The following is a 13,124-nucleotide window of genomic DNA, read 5'->3' on the forward strand; positions in this document are numbered from 1 at the left end:
AAAAAAAAAAAAAAAAAGAGGGTAGGTTTTGTTAAAGGAGAATAGTGGTTAGATTATGTTATTTCTACACAATGGAATATTATGCAGTCATTAAAATAATGTACATAAAGAATTTTAATGCTATAGTCAAGTCCTCATGATATTTAACAAAAACGTGTATACATTCTAATCTTAATCAAGGAATACTAGCAAAAAAAAAAAATACCATCGTGTTAACAGTGATAATCTCTGGTGTTAATTATGGGTGACTTATTTTTCATTTGTACTTTTCTGCATTTTCTAAATTTCCTTCGAAGAGCATAAGTCTCTTCCTTAACAAATCTTTTGACAATAAAAAATTAAAGAAAAAATCAAATACCCATCTGTGTGCCACTCAAATATTCCTATTTTTCATATTACTGTTTTAGACAAAAAGAAATTGAACAGTTTTAAGAATGAAAACTGAATTAATTTTTTCCCCTTCTTCTAATTCTTTGGTGTTCTGAAGATTTGTCAAGGCTAAACAAGATTTTCTTTTTAACTCTCACCCTCCACCCCACCTAAGGAAAGTTCACAGAGTAACTGTTGTTAAACTCTTAGTGTTAGCATTCTTGATTATAGAATAAGAAAAGTGAAAAAAAGTTAAAGTTTTAAGGGCAGGTAAAGAAGCAGCTAAGGAGGTTTTGTAAAAAGTCCAACCAAGTGTGTGAAAGACGTAGACAAAATTGCATCTCTTCCATCCAGGGTGGTGAGGGAAAGGCTTTCCGTCAGGGTACACGTGGTGATGGTGTTGGTTGGGGCTATTTCCCCAGCCACCTTCCTCAGTCCAGTTGTAAACATACAGGTCAGGAGATGGACCAATATCTAAACAGAAAAAGAAACAAGCCAGTCTTGTCATCTGGGCTCAGAATGCCCAACGCTCATCATTGAATTAAACATCTTTTCGTATTTTTCATAAATACAAATATAGTTGGGCAACTAAAACCCTAGTTTTGAGAATTCATCCAGTGGTGTATATTTATGACCTGTCCATTTTCTGCCTATAGATTACATTTCAGTAAAAGTTTCATATAAAACAATTATTCAGAAAGGTCCAATCTAGAGATACCACAGTATATTTATTTTTAATAATGGATCTCCACATCACAACTGTATTCAAACCAAACTGAGGGATGCTTTATCTTTTTACATTGATACTCTGCTATCTGTAGCCTTTCCCCCCCCCCTTTTTTACCCTGAGTCATTTGGCATCAAATGACTCTCAACTCCTAAAGATTTTGGCATATATCTCCTACAAATAAGGACATTAACCTACATAACCACAATATCATTACCACTCTTCCTATCGTCTAATCAAGGGTCACATACTATATTTGGCTATTTTGTCTCTTCAAATGATTCAGAAAAAAACAGATAGAAGTAACTGTGGCAAAATGTTAAAATTGTTGAGTCTAGGTAGGAGGTTTTGGTGTACTCAGTATACCCTGATTTCAACTTTTTTGTACGTATGACATTTTTTCTTTTTAAATAGTCTTTACACCCAACGTGGGGCTCGAACTCATGACCCCAAGATCAAGAATTAACACACACTCCCAACTGAGTCAGCCAGGTGCCCCAACATACTTCATTGTAAACAAGTCATGACCAATATCTTTGCATCTATAACAGTTCCCTCACCCTCTTGGTTTTTTTATGTCACTGACATTTTTGAAGAATCTTTTTATTTATCAATGTATTAGAGCCATTTTTATTTTTTGTTCTTAAATTGTCCCAAATAGCCAGGGGGAGTCCCTTCAAGCTGGCTTCTGTGTCCTTGTGATGTGTCCCCGTTAGTCCTTGAGTATTTACTTACTTGGACACAATAAGATGTGCCAGACTCACCTGGTACTTTCCCTGCCCTAGACCTGATAAATCAATAAGGAATGAACACACTGACAGTTTAACAGAAGTTCTAAGTCATAAAATCAGATCATAAGTGCATTTAACAGTCTTGTCACTGAAGAATCTCAGTAATTAGCTCCAAGTTTTTGAGAATGTGCAGTTCTCAAGATAATTTCCCTTGACTCATTTGTGTTCCTTTGTGCTCTTTAACATGTACAAAGAGCTTACCCGCTTTAAGGGCAAAGCAAAACCACAATATACACATCTTAGTATTTGCACCAGCTACACAACATTTGCTTAAGCAATACTTGGAAGCAAAAATTGATCTGATCAGCAAGTATCTGTCAAATTGGCTCTTCTTTGAGTATCCAAAAGAATTCCAAGTAATCAAACCAAAATCTGAGAATCAACAAGGTGTTCTCTGGCTAATCAACTAGACACTAAGAAAAAGCTGAGCATGACAATATCTTGAAGAAGGTTCCAAGTGGCAGAAAGCCACCAGTTTGCTCAAGTGGTTTTGGCTAATGTTGATATAGGAACTGGATGGAGCAACACCTCCCTGTCATCCAATTTGAGGAGGGCGTGACATCGGGTGATGGCATCTTGCATTTACGTAAGTACCTGTGAGGCTTTAGGTTTATGAGATGGGTCTCTAGTAGTTAGGAGAACTAGCCTGTTCCTGTGGCATGAATAGCATTCCTTACCATTTCTGCAGTTCTTCTCATAGACTATGTTGCCACTGACATCTTCCTTTTGGCATCTGGGGAATACCAGGTCTACCACAAACGTGATAGTTGAGCCCACAAGTGCTGGTGAATCACTGGTCAGAATCGCCTGCACATGGCCTCCTAGCACATAGAAAGTGCAGTTTAATGATCAAGCATCTTTTTCCTTTCATTGATAAATTAAGCCACCAATAAGGACCAGAGCATCCCAATGCCTTTTTTTTTTTTTTTTAAGTTAGCACTATGCCCACCGTGGGGCTTGAACTCATGACCCAGAGATCAAGAGTTGTGTGCTCTACCGACTGAGCCAGCGAGGTGCCCTCCCATCTTTATGCCTCTTAACAATAAATTATTTTCTGGATTCCTAACTTTTGCTTTCAGAGTACAACATTCTAGAAGGGAAAAAAAAAAGTCAGACCAATTAAAGAATTCTCTGACGATAAAGAACATTTACTTAAAATAAAAAAAAATCTGCTCAACTGGACTGAACAAACAAGTTTTAAAGGTTTGTATTTTTAAACTCAAAACTGATGACCAAAGGACTCATTCTTTCATGCAAATGGAAAGATACTCACTTTCTGATAAACCACACTTTTGAGGTGGTCAAAACAGCTCTAGTGTCTCAGATCTTCTGAGAGACCATTCCCATAAATAGGTTTGAGGCTAAATCTGTTTGCTCTCCAAAATCTTCCAAGAACTACAAACTTGTCAATTTCTAAGTGGATTAAAGTTGTGTGTGTGTAACTTAGAAAGTGACAATGTTGAGATAAAGAAAGATTGCCAAATCTAAGTGCCTCCCACTTGGTAACTAGAGTTCTATCATTCACAGAAGCAACATAAGCCATGTGATCTCCAAGTCTACAATCTATGAGACTAAGATAAATAGGAAATGACAGTTGTTTGGCTTGAATATTTGATTTACCTTTCCAGCAGTTTTTCCACCTTGGGTCTTCCTTCTTCCACACTGGATACAGTTTTTCATTCCATTCATTTTCATCTGAAGACCAACCAGCCAGTTGGTTGTGCTCCCTCATATAATCAGAAGTTCTTTCATTGCTCAGCACATCATGAAATCCTATATCGATATTTGAAAAACAAATTATTTTGTCTACTCATTTCCTCATTTAGTACTTACCTAACAGTAGTTAAAGCAACTTCTTGTTTCATAAGTTTGGAAAGTCACACTTAATATTTCCAATAAGTCGAACAAATAGGTTTTTATTTTAATGTCTACTGGAAATAGCTTAAATACAACTATTCAAACCCTCTTTATGTATTTTAAATGAGGGGCACCTGGGTGGTGCATGCAGTTAAGCATCTGACTCTTGGTTTCTGCTCAGGTCCTGATCTCAGAGTCATGAGATTGAGCCCCATGTTGGGCTCTGTGCTCAGTGCAGAGTCTGCCTGAGACTGTCTCTCTCTTTCCCTCTGCCTCCCCCTCTCCCATGCTTGCTCTCTCTCTCTCTAAAATAAGTAAATCTTTTTTAAAAAAATATTTTATTTAGGGGCACCTGGGTGGCTCAGTTGTTAAGCGTCTGCCTTCGGCCCAGGTCACGGTCCCAGGGTCCTGGGATCGAGCCCCTCATCGGGCTCCCTGCTCAGTGGGAAGCCTGTTTCTCCCTCTCCCACTCCACCTGCTTGTGTTCCCTCTCTCGCTGTGTCTCTCTCTGTCAAATAAACAAAAAAAATCTTTTTTTTTTTTTTAAACAAAAATCTTAAAAAAATATTTATTTGAGAGAGAGAGAGAGAGAGAGAAAGGGAGAGGGAGAGAGAATGCAAGCACAAGCAGGGGGAGTGGCAGGCAGAGGGAGAAGCAAACTCCCCACCGGAGCAGGGAGCCTTGCCCGAAAGAAATTTGCCAATTTCTTCTTTCAGTTCTGTTCAGTTTTCACTTAATGTATTTTGAAGCTCTGTTTAGAATTGCTGAGTCTTGTTCATGAATTGATCCTCTTACCATTAGGAATTGACTTTTATCTCTGGTAATATTCCTTGTTCTGAAGAATACTTTGATAGTAATGCTTAGTGGTTAACTGGTACATCTTTTTCCATCCTATTATTTTAAATGGATATATATTTTTACATTTGAAGTGGGTTTCTTGTAGACAGTATATTGGTTGTTTTTTTTATTGTAGTCAAAAAGATGTGAATCTTCATTTGGAGTGTTTAGATAATTTACATTTACAGTATTTATTAATATTGTGGGATTTAAGTCTACCATCTTGTTATTTTTCTGTTTGTCCCATCTGTTCTTTATTCCTTTTTCTTCTTTTCCTGTACTTTTTTGGGGTTATTATTGGAGTCCATTTTATCTCCACTTCTGGCTTATTAGCTGTATCTTTTTGTTTTGTGCAGTTGCTCCAGGGTTTATAAAATTCTTGCTCTTTTGAAATTCTTTCTAATCTCAAGTTGATGTCTTTTTACCTTGCCTGACAACTCCAATGGTCACATGGTCTCTCCTTTCTTTGAGGATTGTAGCACACTGGTTGGCTGCCTACCTAACAGTCATTTCCAGGCTGCACCCCTACTCTTTTTTTCCCCTTATTGCAGAGCTTCTACTATAACAGTTCAAAATTCCAAAGACTCACTTTCCTAGATTTCCTTACAGTATGGGCAGGAGCAGCTGATTAGAACCTGGCCAATCAGAACTGAGAGGAAGTCTTTTGAGGGCTTCTGGGAAGTTTTCCTCCCTTCATAAATATATATATATAAAAAGAACAAACTCCATTTTTGTTCACATCAGAATTGATTTTGGGGAGGGGCGCTTGGGTGGCTCAGTTGTTAAGCGTCTGCCTTCGGCTCAGGTCATGATCCCAGGGTCCTGGGATCGAGCCCCACATCGGGCTCCCTGCTCCACGGGAAGCCTGCTTCTCCCTCTCCCACTCCCCCTGCTTGTGTTCCTTCTCTCGCTGTGTCTCTGTCAAATAAATAAATAAAATCTTTAACAACAACAAAAAAAAAGAATTGATTTTGGGGATAGCAATGTAACGATGTGATGCTCAGAGCTGGGATAGCCATACTTAGCCATGAGGGCACAAATCTGAAGAAGCAAGCCAACACACCAAGGATGTCAGAGTGGAAGGATGCAAAGAAAGAGTTCTCGATGTTGTCGAGTTCTAGCTCTAGCCTTGCCCACCTCTGGACTGGTTAAGGTAAAAAGTGTCTTGCTCAACCTATTTGAGTATTCTGCTACAGCCAAAAAGTCAACTGTCTATAACCCACAGCCACCCCCTAATCATACATTATCATAAACTGTCCTCTCATCAATTCATATGGTCTTGTGTCATCTGGACCCATAGAGCCAGAAATACTGTCTTCTCTTAAATACTGGAAGAGGACTTCCATAAGGTGTGGTATTTGGCAGGTGCTCAGAGAAGACATTTTGAGTGGATGCCACTAACATCTTTCTTCTATTTCTCCTTTTTGGTAGAAGGAGGCAAAAGCCTGTTATTTCCTTCTTATAAGGGAGACCTATGGAATGGGAAATATTGAAATGAATACTGAACAATCTAGATGTCCTACAATGGGTGGATGTTTCAAAAATGGGTGAATGTTTCTAGTCTTGATTTTGTTACTAAACAGGCTGTGTTGCCCTCAGACCATGTCTTCTCTGGGCCTTCAAATCAGACAAGAACCAAATGTCTTATGATTCTGTGGGACTATTTTTATTTGGAAACAGATACTAAGTGAGGGCAGGAAATGTAGGTTTATCAATAAATGTTTACAACTGGATATTCATTCAAATTGAGCACGGAGTGGTAGAATATTCAATTTGGAAAAAACATTAGTTCAAATCACTTCATTTTATATATGAAGAAATTTAGGCCTACAGAAGTGACAGAATTTACTCAGGGTCACTTTTAATGGAGTGGGAATGAAGATTCACATCTTTTGATTCCCAGGACTGATTTTTTCCGCTGTCCTGAAGAGTCTTCCTCTTCCACAGATCCTGAGAGAAAGTGAGTGGTTCCAGAAACAATCAAAACACAGGTTTCTCCTCGGATTTTAAATGTCAGAAGTCAAGGAAAAATACAAACTTAAAAGAGTGACAAGGAATAGATACATGGGTCCATGGAACAGAATGGATAATGTAGAAATAGACCCGCACAAATATGCCTTACTGATTTTTGACAGAGATGCAAAAACAACCCAATGGAGTTTCAAAAGGTAGTCTTTTCAACAAATGGTGCTATCAGAAAGTAAAAAGCATAGGAGAAATTTTTAGGCTCTAGGCTAGGCAAGAATTCTTTGACTTGACACCCAAGACATGATCCATAAAAGGAAAAAATGATAAATTAGACCTCATTAAAATGAAAAATGTTTGTTCTGTGAAACAGCATGTGAAGAAGATGAAAAGGCAAATTACAAACTGGGAGAGAATATTTGCAAACCACATTTCCAGTAAAGGACTGCTATCTAGAACATATAAAGAATTTTCAATACTCAACATTAGAAAACAATCCAATTAAGAAAATGGATAAAAGACCTGAACAAACATTACACTGAAGAGGATATACAGACGGCAAAGAGACACATGAAATGATGTCCAGTATCATTAACCAGTAGGGAAATGCACATTAAAACCACAGTGGGATATCACTTACACCTATCAGAATGACTAAATAAAAAAATAGTGATGCATCGAATGTAGGCAAGAATATGAAGACACTGGATCACTCATACATTTATGGTGGGAACGAAAAATGGTCAGCTACTCTGGAAAACAGTTTGGCAGTTTCTTGTAAAACTAAACATGCTTCACGAGACACCTGGGTGGCTCAGTTAAGTGTCTACCTTCGGCTCAGGTCATGATCCCCGGGTCCTGGGATTGAGTCCCACATCGGGCTCCTTGCTCGGTGGGGAGTCTTCTTTTCCCTCTGCCTGCCCTGCCTGCCGCTGCCCCCTGCTTGTGCTGACAAATATTTTTAAAAAAACCTAAACATGCAATTAACATACAACTAAAACATTGTACTCTTGGACATTTGTCCCAAAGAAATGGAAACTTATGGTCACCCAAAACTCTGTACATGAATGTTCATAGCAACTTTATTCATAGTAGTGCAAACTGGAACAATCCAGATGTCTTACAATGGGTGAATGTTTAAACAAACTGGTATATCCATACTGTGGAATACTACCTAGTGATAAAGTACTACTACTGATACATGCAACACTTAAATAATGTGGAGTAAAAAAAGCCAATGCCCCTAAATTACATACTGTAATGATTCTATTTATGATAACGTTCTTGAAGTCACAAAATTATAAGAATGGAGAATGGATTAGTAGTTGCCAGGGCAGGAGGTGGGGTGGGAAGGGGAAGTTGGTTTGGCTATAAAAGGGTATGAAGTACCCTTGTGGGGATGGAACCATTTGGTACTTTGATTGTTTCAGTGTCAATATCCTGGCTGTGATATTGTGCGATAATTCTATCAGATATTACCATTGGGAGAAACTGGGAAAGGTATACAGGGGAACCTTTTTGCATTATTTCTCAAAACTGCATGTGAATCTACAATGACTTCAAAAACTTGAGTTAAAAAACAAAAGACACCCAAGAGTAAGCGGGTTTTAGAAGAAAAAAAGAGGTGTATTGGGGGGGGTGTTAGAAGTGAAGGGAAACGGAGTCACACCCAGTGGGTTTTAGAAGAAAAAAAGAGGTGTATGGGGGGGGGTGTTAGAAGTGAAGGGAAACGGAGTCACACCCAGCACTGCTGTGGCTTTTCTCTTTCCATTCTAGAATCTCTGCTCCGTCCACCCGCAAAGGGGGGCGGGGTAGTGGCCACGTTGTTAACTACTTTGTCAACACCCGCTCTTGTCGTTTTCACCAGGGCTATGATTGGAAAGTGGCAAGGAATCCCTTGGTGTTTGATACAGTGGTAAATTCTACCCATTTTATTTTTTCTGGTTAGAATATTTAGTCTAGGGCAAGGTGAAGACAGGAATGGTGGGTTTTGTTACGTTTTGCCTAATAGGTTGGGACTCCTCTCAAACTGACAGCCAACATTTAACCTCAGGCTAATCTGTTTCACTAAGCAGAGCAAATTAGCACTGCTGGAAAGGCGGCTAGAATTAGGCACAGGGTCTCCACTGACTGTCCCCTCTCTGTCCCTCCATCTCCCAGGACTGCAGGGAATCTGTCCTGGGACCTACCCTGAGGTAAGACCATTGCTACCTTGTAGGACTCCCACCCCAAGCACCATCTGTTAGCTGATCTCACAAGCACCCCATCGCCCACATTATCAAATGAGGAAATGAAAGCTCAAGGGCACTAAGTGGCTTGTGGCCCAGCCCTCCAGCTGGCAGGGGACCCAAGTCTGTCCAACTGCAGGAAGGACAGTGGTTGGCTTGGGCTTTCTTCCTCTTAATTGCTGTGTCGCCTGGGGCAAGTCACTTGCCTTGTCCGTGGCTGCCTTCCTCGTCTGGCAAACATGACCATCACAGTGCCAGCCTCCTGGCACTGTTCTGAGGCCAACGGGTCCCAGCCCTGGCCCCCTGCTGAAATCCCTGCATCTGGGCCCCCTCATCAGGTCCAGTCACAGGAGATGGAAGGACAGGGGTCTCTGGGGACCAGCATAGCCCAAGCATCAGGACCCAGCAGGTGAAAAGCAAGACCTGGGTTCTTGGTTTCCACACCTGTTGAATGGTGGGAGGCCCATCTGCCCCACAAAGGCAGTTGTGGGGGTTACCTGTGGGATGTAAGTGCAGGAGCCAGTATAATGACTGTACATGGTGGCCACGAGGTAGATGCCGGCCCCTTCTCTACACCTATCCACCTCCCCCCCACCCCGCCCCTGACCATGGAGTTGTCTGGTAAAATCAAGACCCTCAAACTTTTCATCCAGTGAGTATCCCTATTCGGTTGGAGGTGGAGTGGACCTTCTGGGTGATGTATAATTCACTTCTTTCTCCCACCATTGCCACCCATCCCCTGGACAGGACACATGGGCCGAAGCCCTGCTTTGTATTAGAGGAGGGTTTTGTTTTTAAAGTAGGCTCCACACCCAGCGTGGAGCTCAACATGGGGCTTGAACTCATGACCCTGAGATCAAGACCTGAGCTGAGATCAAGAGTCGGACGCTTAACCCTCTGAGCCACCCAGGTGCCCCACAGGAGGGGCTTTTTAAACAAGGATGTTCCAAACTGATCTCCAAAGAGTCTGCTTTAATCGATTGGGCATCAGTTGTTAGCAAGTCCCCAACCTCGAATGTGGGACTAGAATAGAGACCCCGGGCTTTGGCTCTTCTCTCAGTAACCTCACCCCAGTGGCAGCAAGCTCCTGCAGGCCTGTGAAAACTTCCCAACAGGACTAGCAACAGCTTCTGGGCTGGGATGACGATCAGTGAACTGGTCTCTGGCTCTTGGGCTCTGCTTCACTGCAGCTCGGTTTACTACCAGAAACCAGACGAAGTATAGAGGGTGGCATTGCTTTGTTCTCAGGCCGGAGACCATTCTCACACGTGCACCCTCCCCGTGTCTGGGAAGAGAGAAGGGGGCGATCGCAATGGGAAAAAACCCCCTAAGATAGGGGCTGCCTGGTTATTACTTTCCGAGAGCCTGAAGCCAAGAATGGAACGGGAGGCATTCTGCTGTAGTTCCAACATTCCCAAAGGTTTCCAGGAGAAATGAGTGAGCGCGAAAGCTTCCTGAGGATCTTCATGAAGTCAACCTTCTGGCGTGGACAGCAATACTTCAGACAACCCACCACTTCAGCTGACAAAGAATGGGTTAAAACAGAGACTCGTGTACTCACGTTTGGCGGCATCAAGCGGCAATCTTGCAGCCAGAAGCAGAAATCCCAGGAAACAGTAGAGACATTCCATGCTGAATTCTCACAGACCCAGGCAATCAAGGTTTAACTTTTTAACTCCTCTGGCTCCCCCCCCCCTAAGAACAACAGTGCTCTTCTGGCTCGGCCCTGCCCCACTCCTTCTTTTAATTAAATACAGGGCGCCTGGGGCAGATCATGTGATGGTATTAAGCAGTCTTGCCTGATCTGGTCTCTGGAGTTCAAGCTCATACAACTCATGTGCTTCTGACTCACTCACTCTAAGCATCTATTCTCTCTTTTTTTTTTTTTTTTTTTTTACAGGCGCACCGTTTCGATGTTGTGATTCCACATTTCTAGTTAAAGGGATTTCCTTTCCTATGGACCCATATCCTTCACCAAATAAAATTTCAATCTCCAACCTCATTGATTATCAACTTGAGGCGGTTCCTTTACTCATCCATTCCCCCAGCTCATTTAGATGACCCGCTCTTCCTAGGGCCAACTAATGCTTGTACGTTCCCTTCCCCCCAGAGGAGACACAGCTGGGGCGGGGGGGCGGGCGGTGGGTAGCGCTTCAATCACTTGCAATTGGGGATTACATATATGGGTAATAGCGTATGTGATGCCTGGAGATGCTTGAAACATGCGCACAAGCCTCCAATTGCTGAGAAATGCACTTACAAGCCCATTGAGGACATCTGTGCAGTTCCATACAACTTTTGGAACAACCTAATTTCTGGTAACTGCTCTGCAAGCATTCCTGTGTTGTACCTCCCAAGGCCAATTGCATAAAACACACTGCGTGTTTATTTCATGTTACAGAAAGCAGGCATTAAATGAAAAAAACAAGCTTGCCTGGAATAAATCATTTTGGTTATAGAATGTGCAGAGAATGTGGCAACACGAACACTTGACAACATGGGATCTTTCTCTAAGTCACAGCCACATGACCATCTTCAGTGCATATAAAAGTCCCAATTGGGGGGAGGGTCAAGTTTGGGGTATTAATTTATGTTTCGGTGGTGCTAACAAGGCATAGGAAGAAAGTCTGTGAAACGGCAGTCTGCCAAGCAGGTGTGGCCAGCTCCCTACCCGAGGGCCACGTGCAGCTCTTTAAAGCTCTTTTTACAGACTTTGAAGCACATATGTAGAGAAAAAAACAGCACAGGGAAACATTCATGACAAACAAAACTTTTCAAATTCAGATGGATAAATGAACAATGCAAGTATTTGTTGTATGTAATGTGAATAATCTATATAGTTCTGTGGGGTTTTTTTGTTTTTACAATCAACATGTGTAACATCATAAAGGCTTTTCAGTTTAGGGAAAACTTTTTTTTTTTTTTAAAGGGTTTATTTCAGAGTGAGAAAGAGGTCAGAAGCAGACTCCCCGCTGAGCAGGGAGCCTGACATGGGGCTCGATCCCAGGACCCTAAGATCATGACCTGAGTTGCAGATAGACACCCAACCGACTGAGCCACTGAGGGATCCCTCAATTCTAGCTTTTATGTTTGGCCACATTATTAGCTACCTCTGTGTCCAAGTAAAGAGCGTAAGTGTCAGACTCTTCTGTTAAAAAAAAAAAAAAAAGTGAATAGGGAGAGAGACACAGTGATCAAGTTTTCTTTTAGGTCTTCTTCCTGCTCCTTCAAGGGCAGATGATGAGGACTTAGGACAATAGGCAAAATGGGAGGCAGCTGGATGGAGGTGAGAAAGAAACCAGAAGTTGTTCATTCCAAAACACTACACATTGGATGGAGAATCTGTGCCTTTATAATCACCAGTTGAGAGCATATAAAGTAGTTTACTCTGTAGGATTCAGATACAGGGTTATTTTGGATAAGAAATTTTCTCAAGGGTTTTTTTTTTTAATTAAATCATACCGTGAATTAAGTTTCGTTCATTGAAAGAAGTGAGCCATCTCATTTACTTGGTATTATCAACATGATTATTCTGTTTGGAAACGATGCTGAAAAATAGTCAACTTTTAAGAATGGACTAAATTGCCTCTAAGCGTCCTGGTTCCTGACAGCCCCTCATGGTGGCCGAAGTCCTGCCCTGACGGGTAGTGATTATAGCAGCCCCCAAAGGGGAATGTGGGCAGTGGCAGGCGGTAGGGAGTTACCACTTTTTTTTTTTTTTTAAAGATTTATTTATTTGACAGAGACAGCGAGAGAGGGAACACAAGCAGGGGGAGTGGGAGAGGGAGAAGCAGGCTTCCCGCGGAGCAGGGAGCCTGATGCGGGGCTCCATCCTAGGACCCTGGGATCATGACCTGAGCCGAAGGCAGACGCTTAACGACTGAGCCACCCAGGCACCCCACCACTTTTAATTTTAGAAATTTCTCAGTTCAGACTGGTGTTTTTAAGCAAGATAATAAAAATTCAGGTCCTTTTCTCTTCCACTCTTACAAACAACTGTTGTATTACCACCGTAACAAATAGCAGAAACTTGGAAGCTTAAAACAACACAGTCTATTACCTTATATTCGGGAAGTCAAAATTCTGGAACACGTCTCACTGGGTCCAAATCCAAGTGTCAGTAGGGAAGCTCTAGAAGAATCTGTTTTCTTGTATTTTCGGGCTTCTAGAGGCCTCCCCGTATTTCCTGGCTGGTTCCTAACTTGCATCCATTGTTAAAGCCAGCAACGGCCAGTCGAGTCTTTCTCCCAGGGAATCATTTTGACACTGATTCTCCTTCCTTCCTCTCTCACTTATAAGGAATCTTATGATTACACCAAACTCACCTGGATGATCCAGATTAATTGCCTT

At 41.7% G+C, this 13,124-nt stretch overlaps 1 protein-coding gene across 2 annotated transcripts in view; it reads right to left on the bottom strand.

The window, feature by feature from the left end:
• Window positions 1–10,543, bottom strand: part of GPNMB (glycoprotein nmb) — a 23,385-nt gene extending 12,842 nt beyond the window's left edge. The window contains exons 1-4 of one of the 2 annotated variants that reach the window (XM_081800402.1): window positions 10,336–10,543; window positions 3,508–3,660; window positions 2,565–2,708; window positions 679–843 (exon numbers count right to left, since the gene is read on the bottom strand). In XM_081800402.1, the coding sequence (XP_081656528.1) occupies window positions 679–843; window positions 2,565–2,708; window positions 3,508–3,660; window positions 10,336–10,405 (532 nt within the window). In that variant the 5' untranslated portion in view covers window positions 10,406–10,543. The remainder of the gene's footprint in view (window positions 1–678; window positions 844–2,564; window positions 2,709–3,507; window positions 3,661–10,335) is intronic. The other variant, XM_006729401.3, reaches the window with a different exon arrangement.
• Between the last annotated feature and the right edge of the window lie 2,581 nt (window positions 10,544–13,124).

Source organism: Leptonychotes weddellii, chromosome 12, assembly GCF_054177405.1.
Source record: "Leptonychotes weddellii isolate Sample4059 chromosome 12, ASM5417740v2, whole genome shotgun sequence".
Taxonomy (NCBI): domain Eukaryota; kingdom Metazoa; phylum Chordata; class Mammalia; order Carnivora; family Phocidae; genus Leptonychotes; species Leptonychotes weddellii.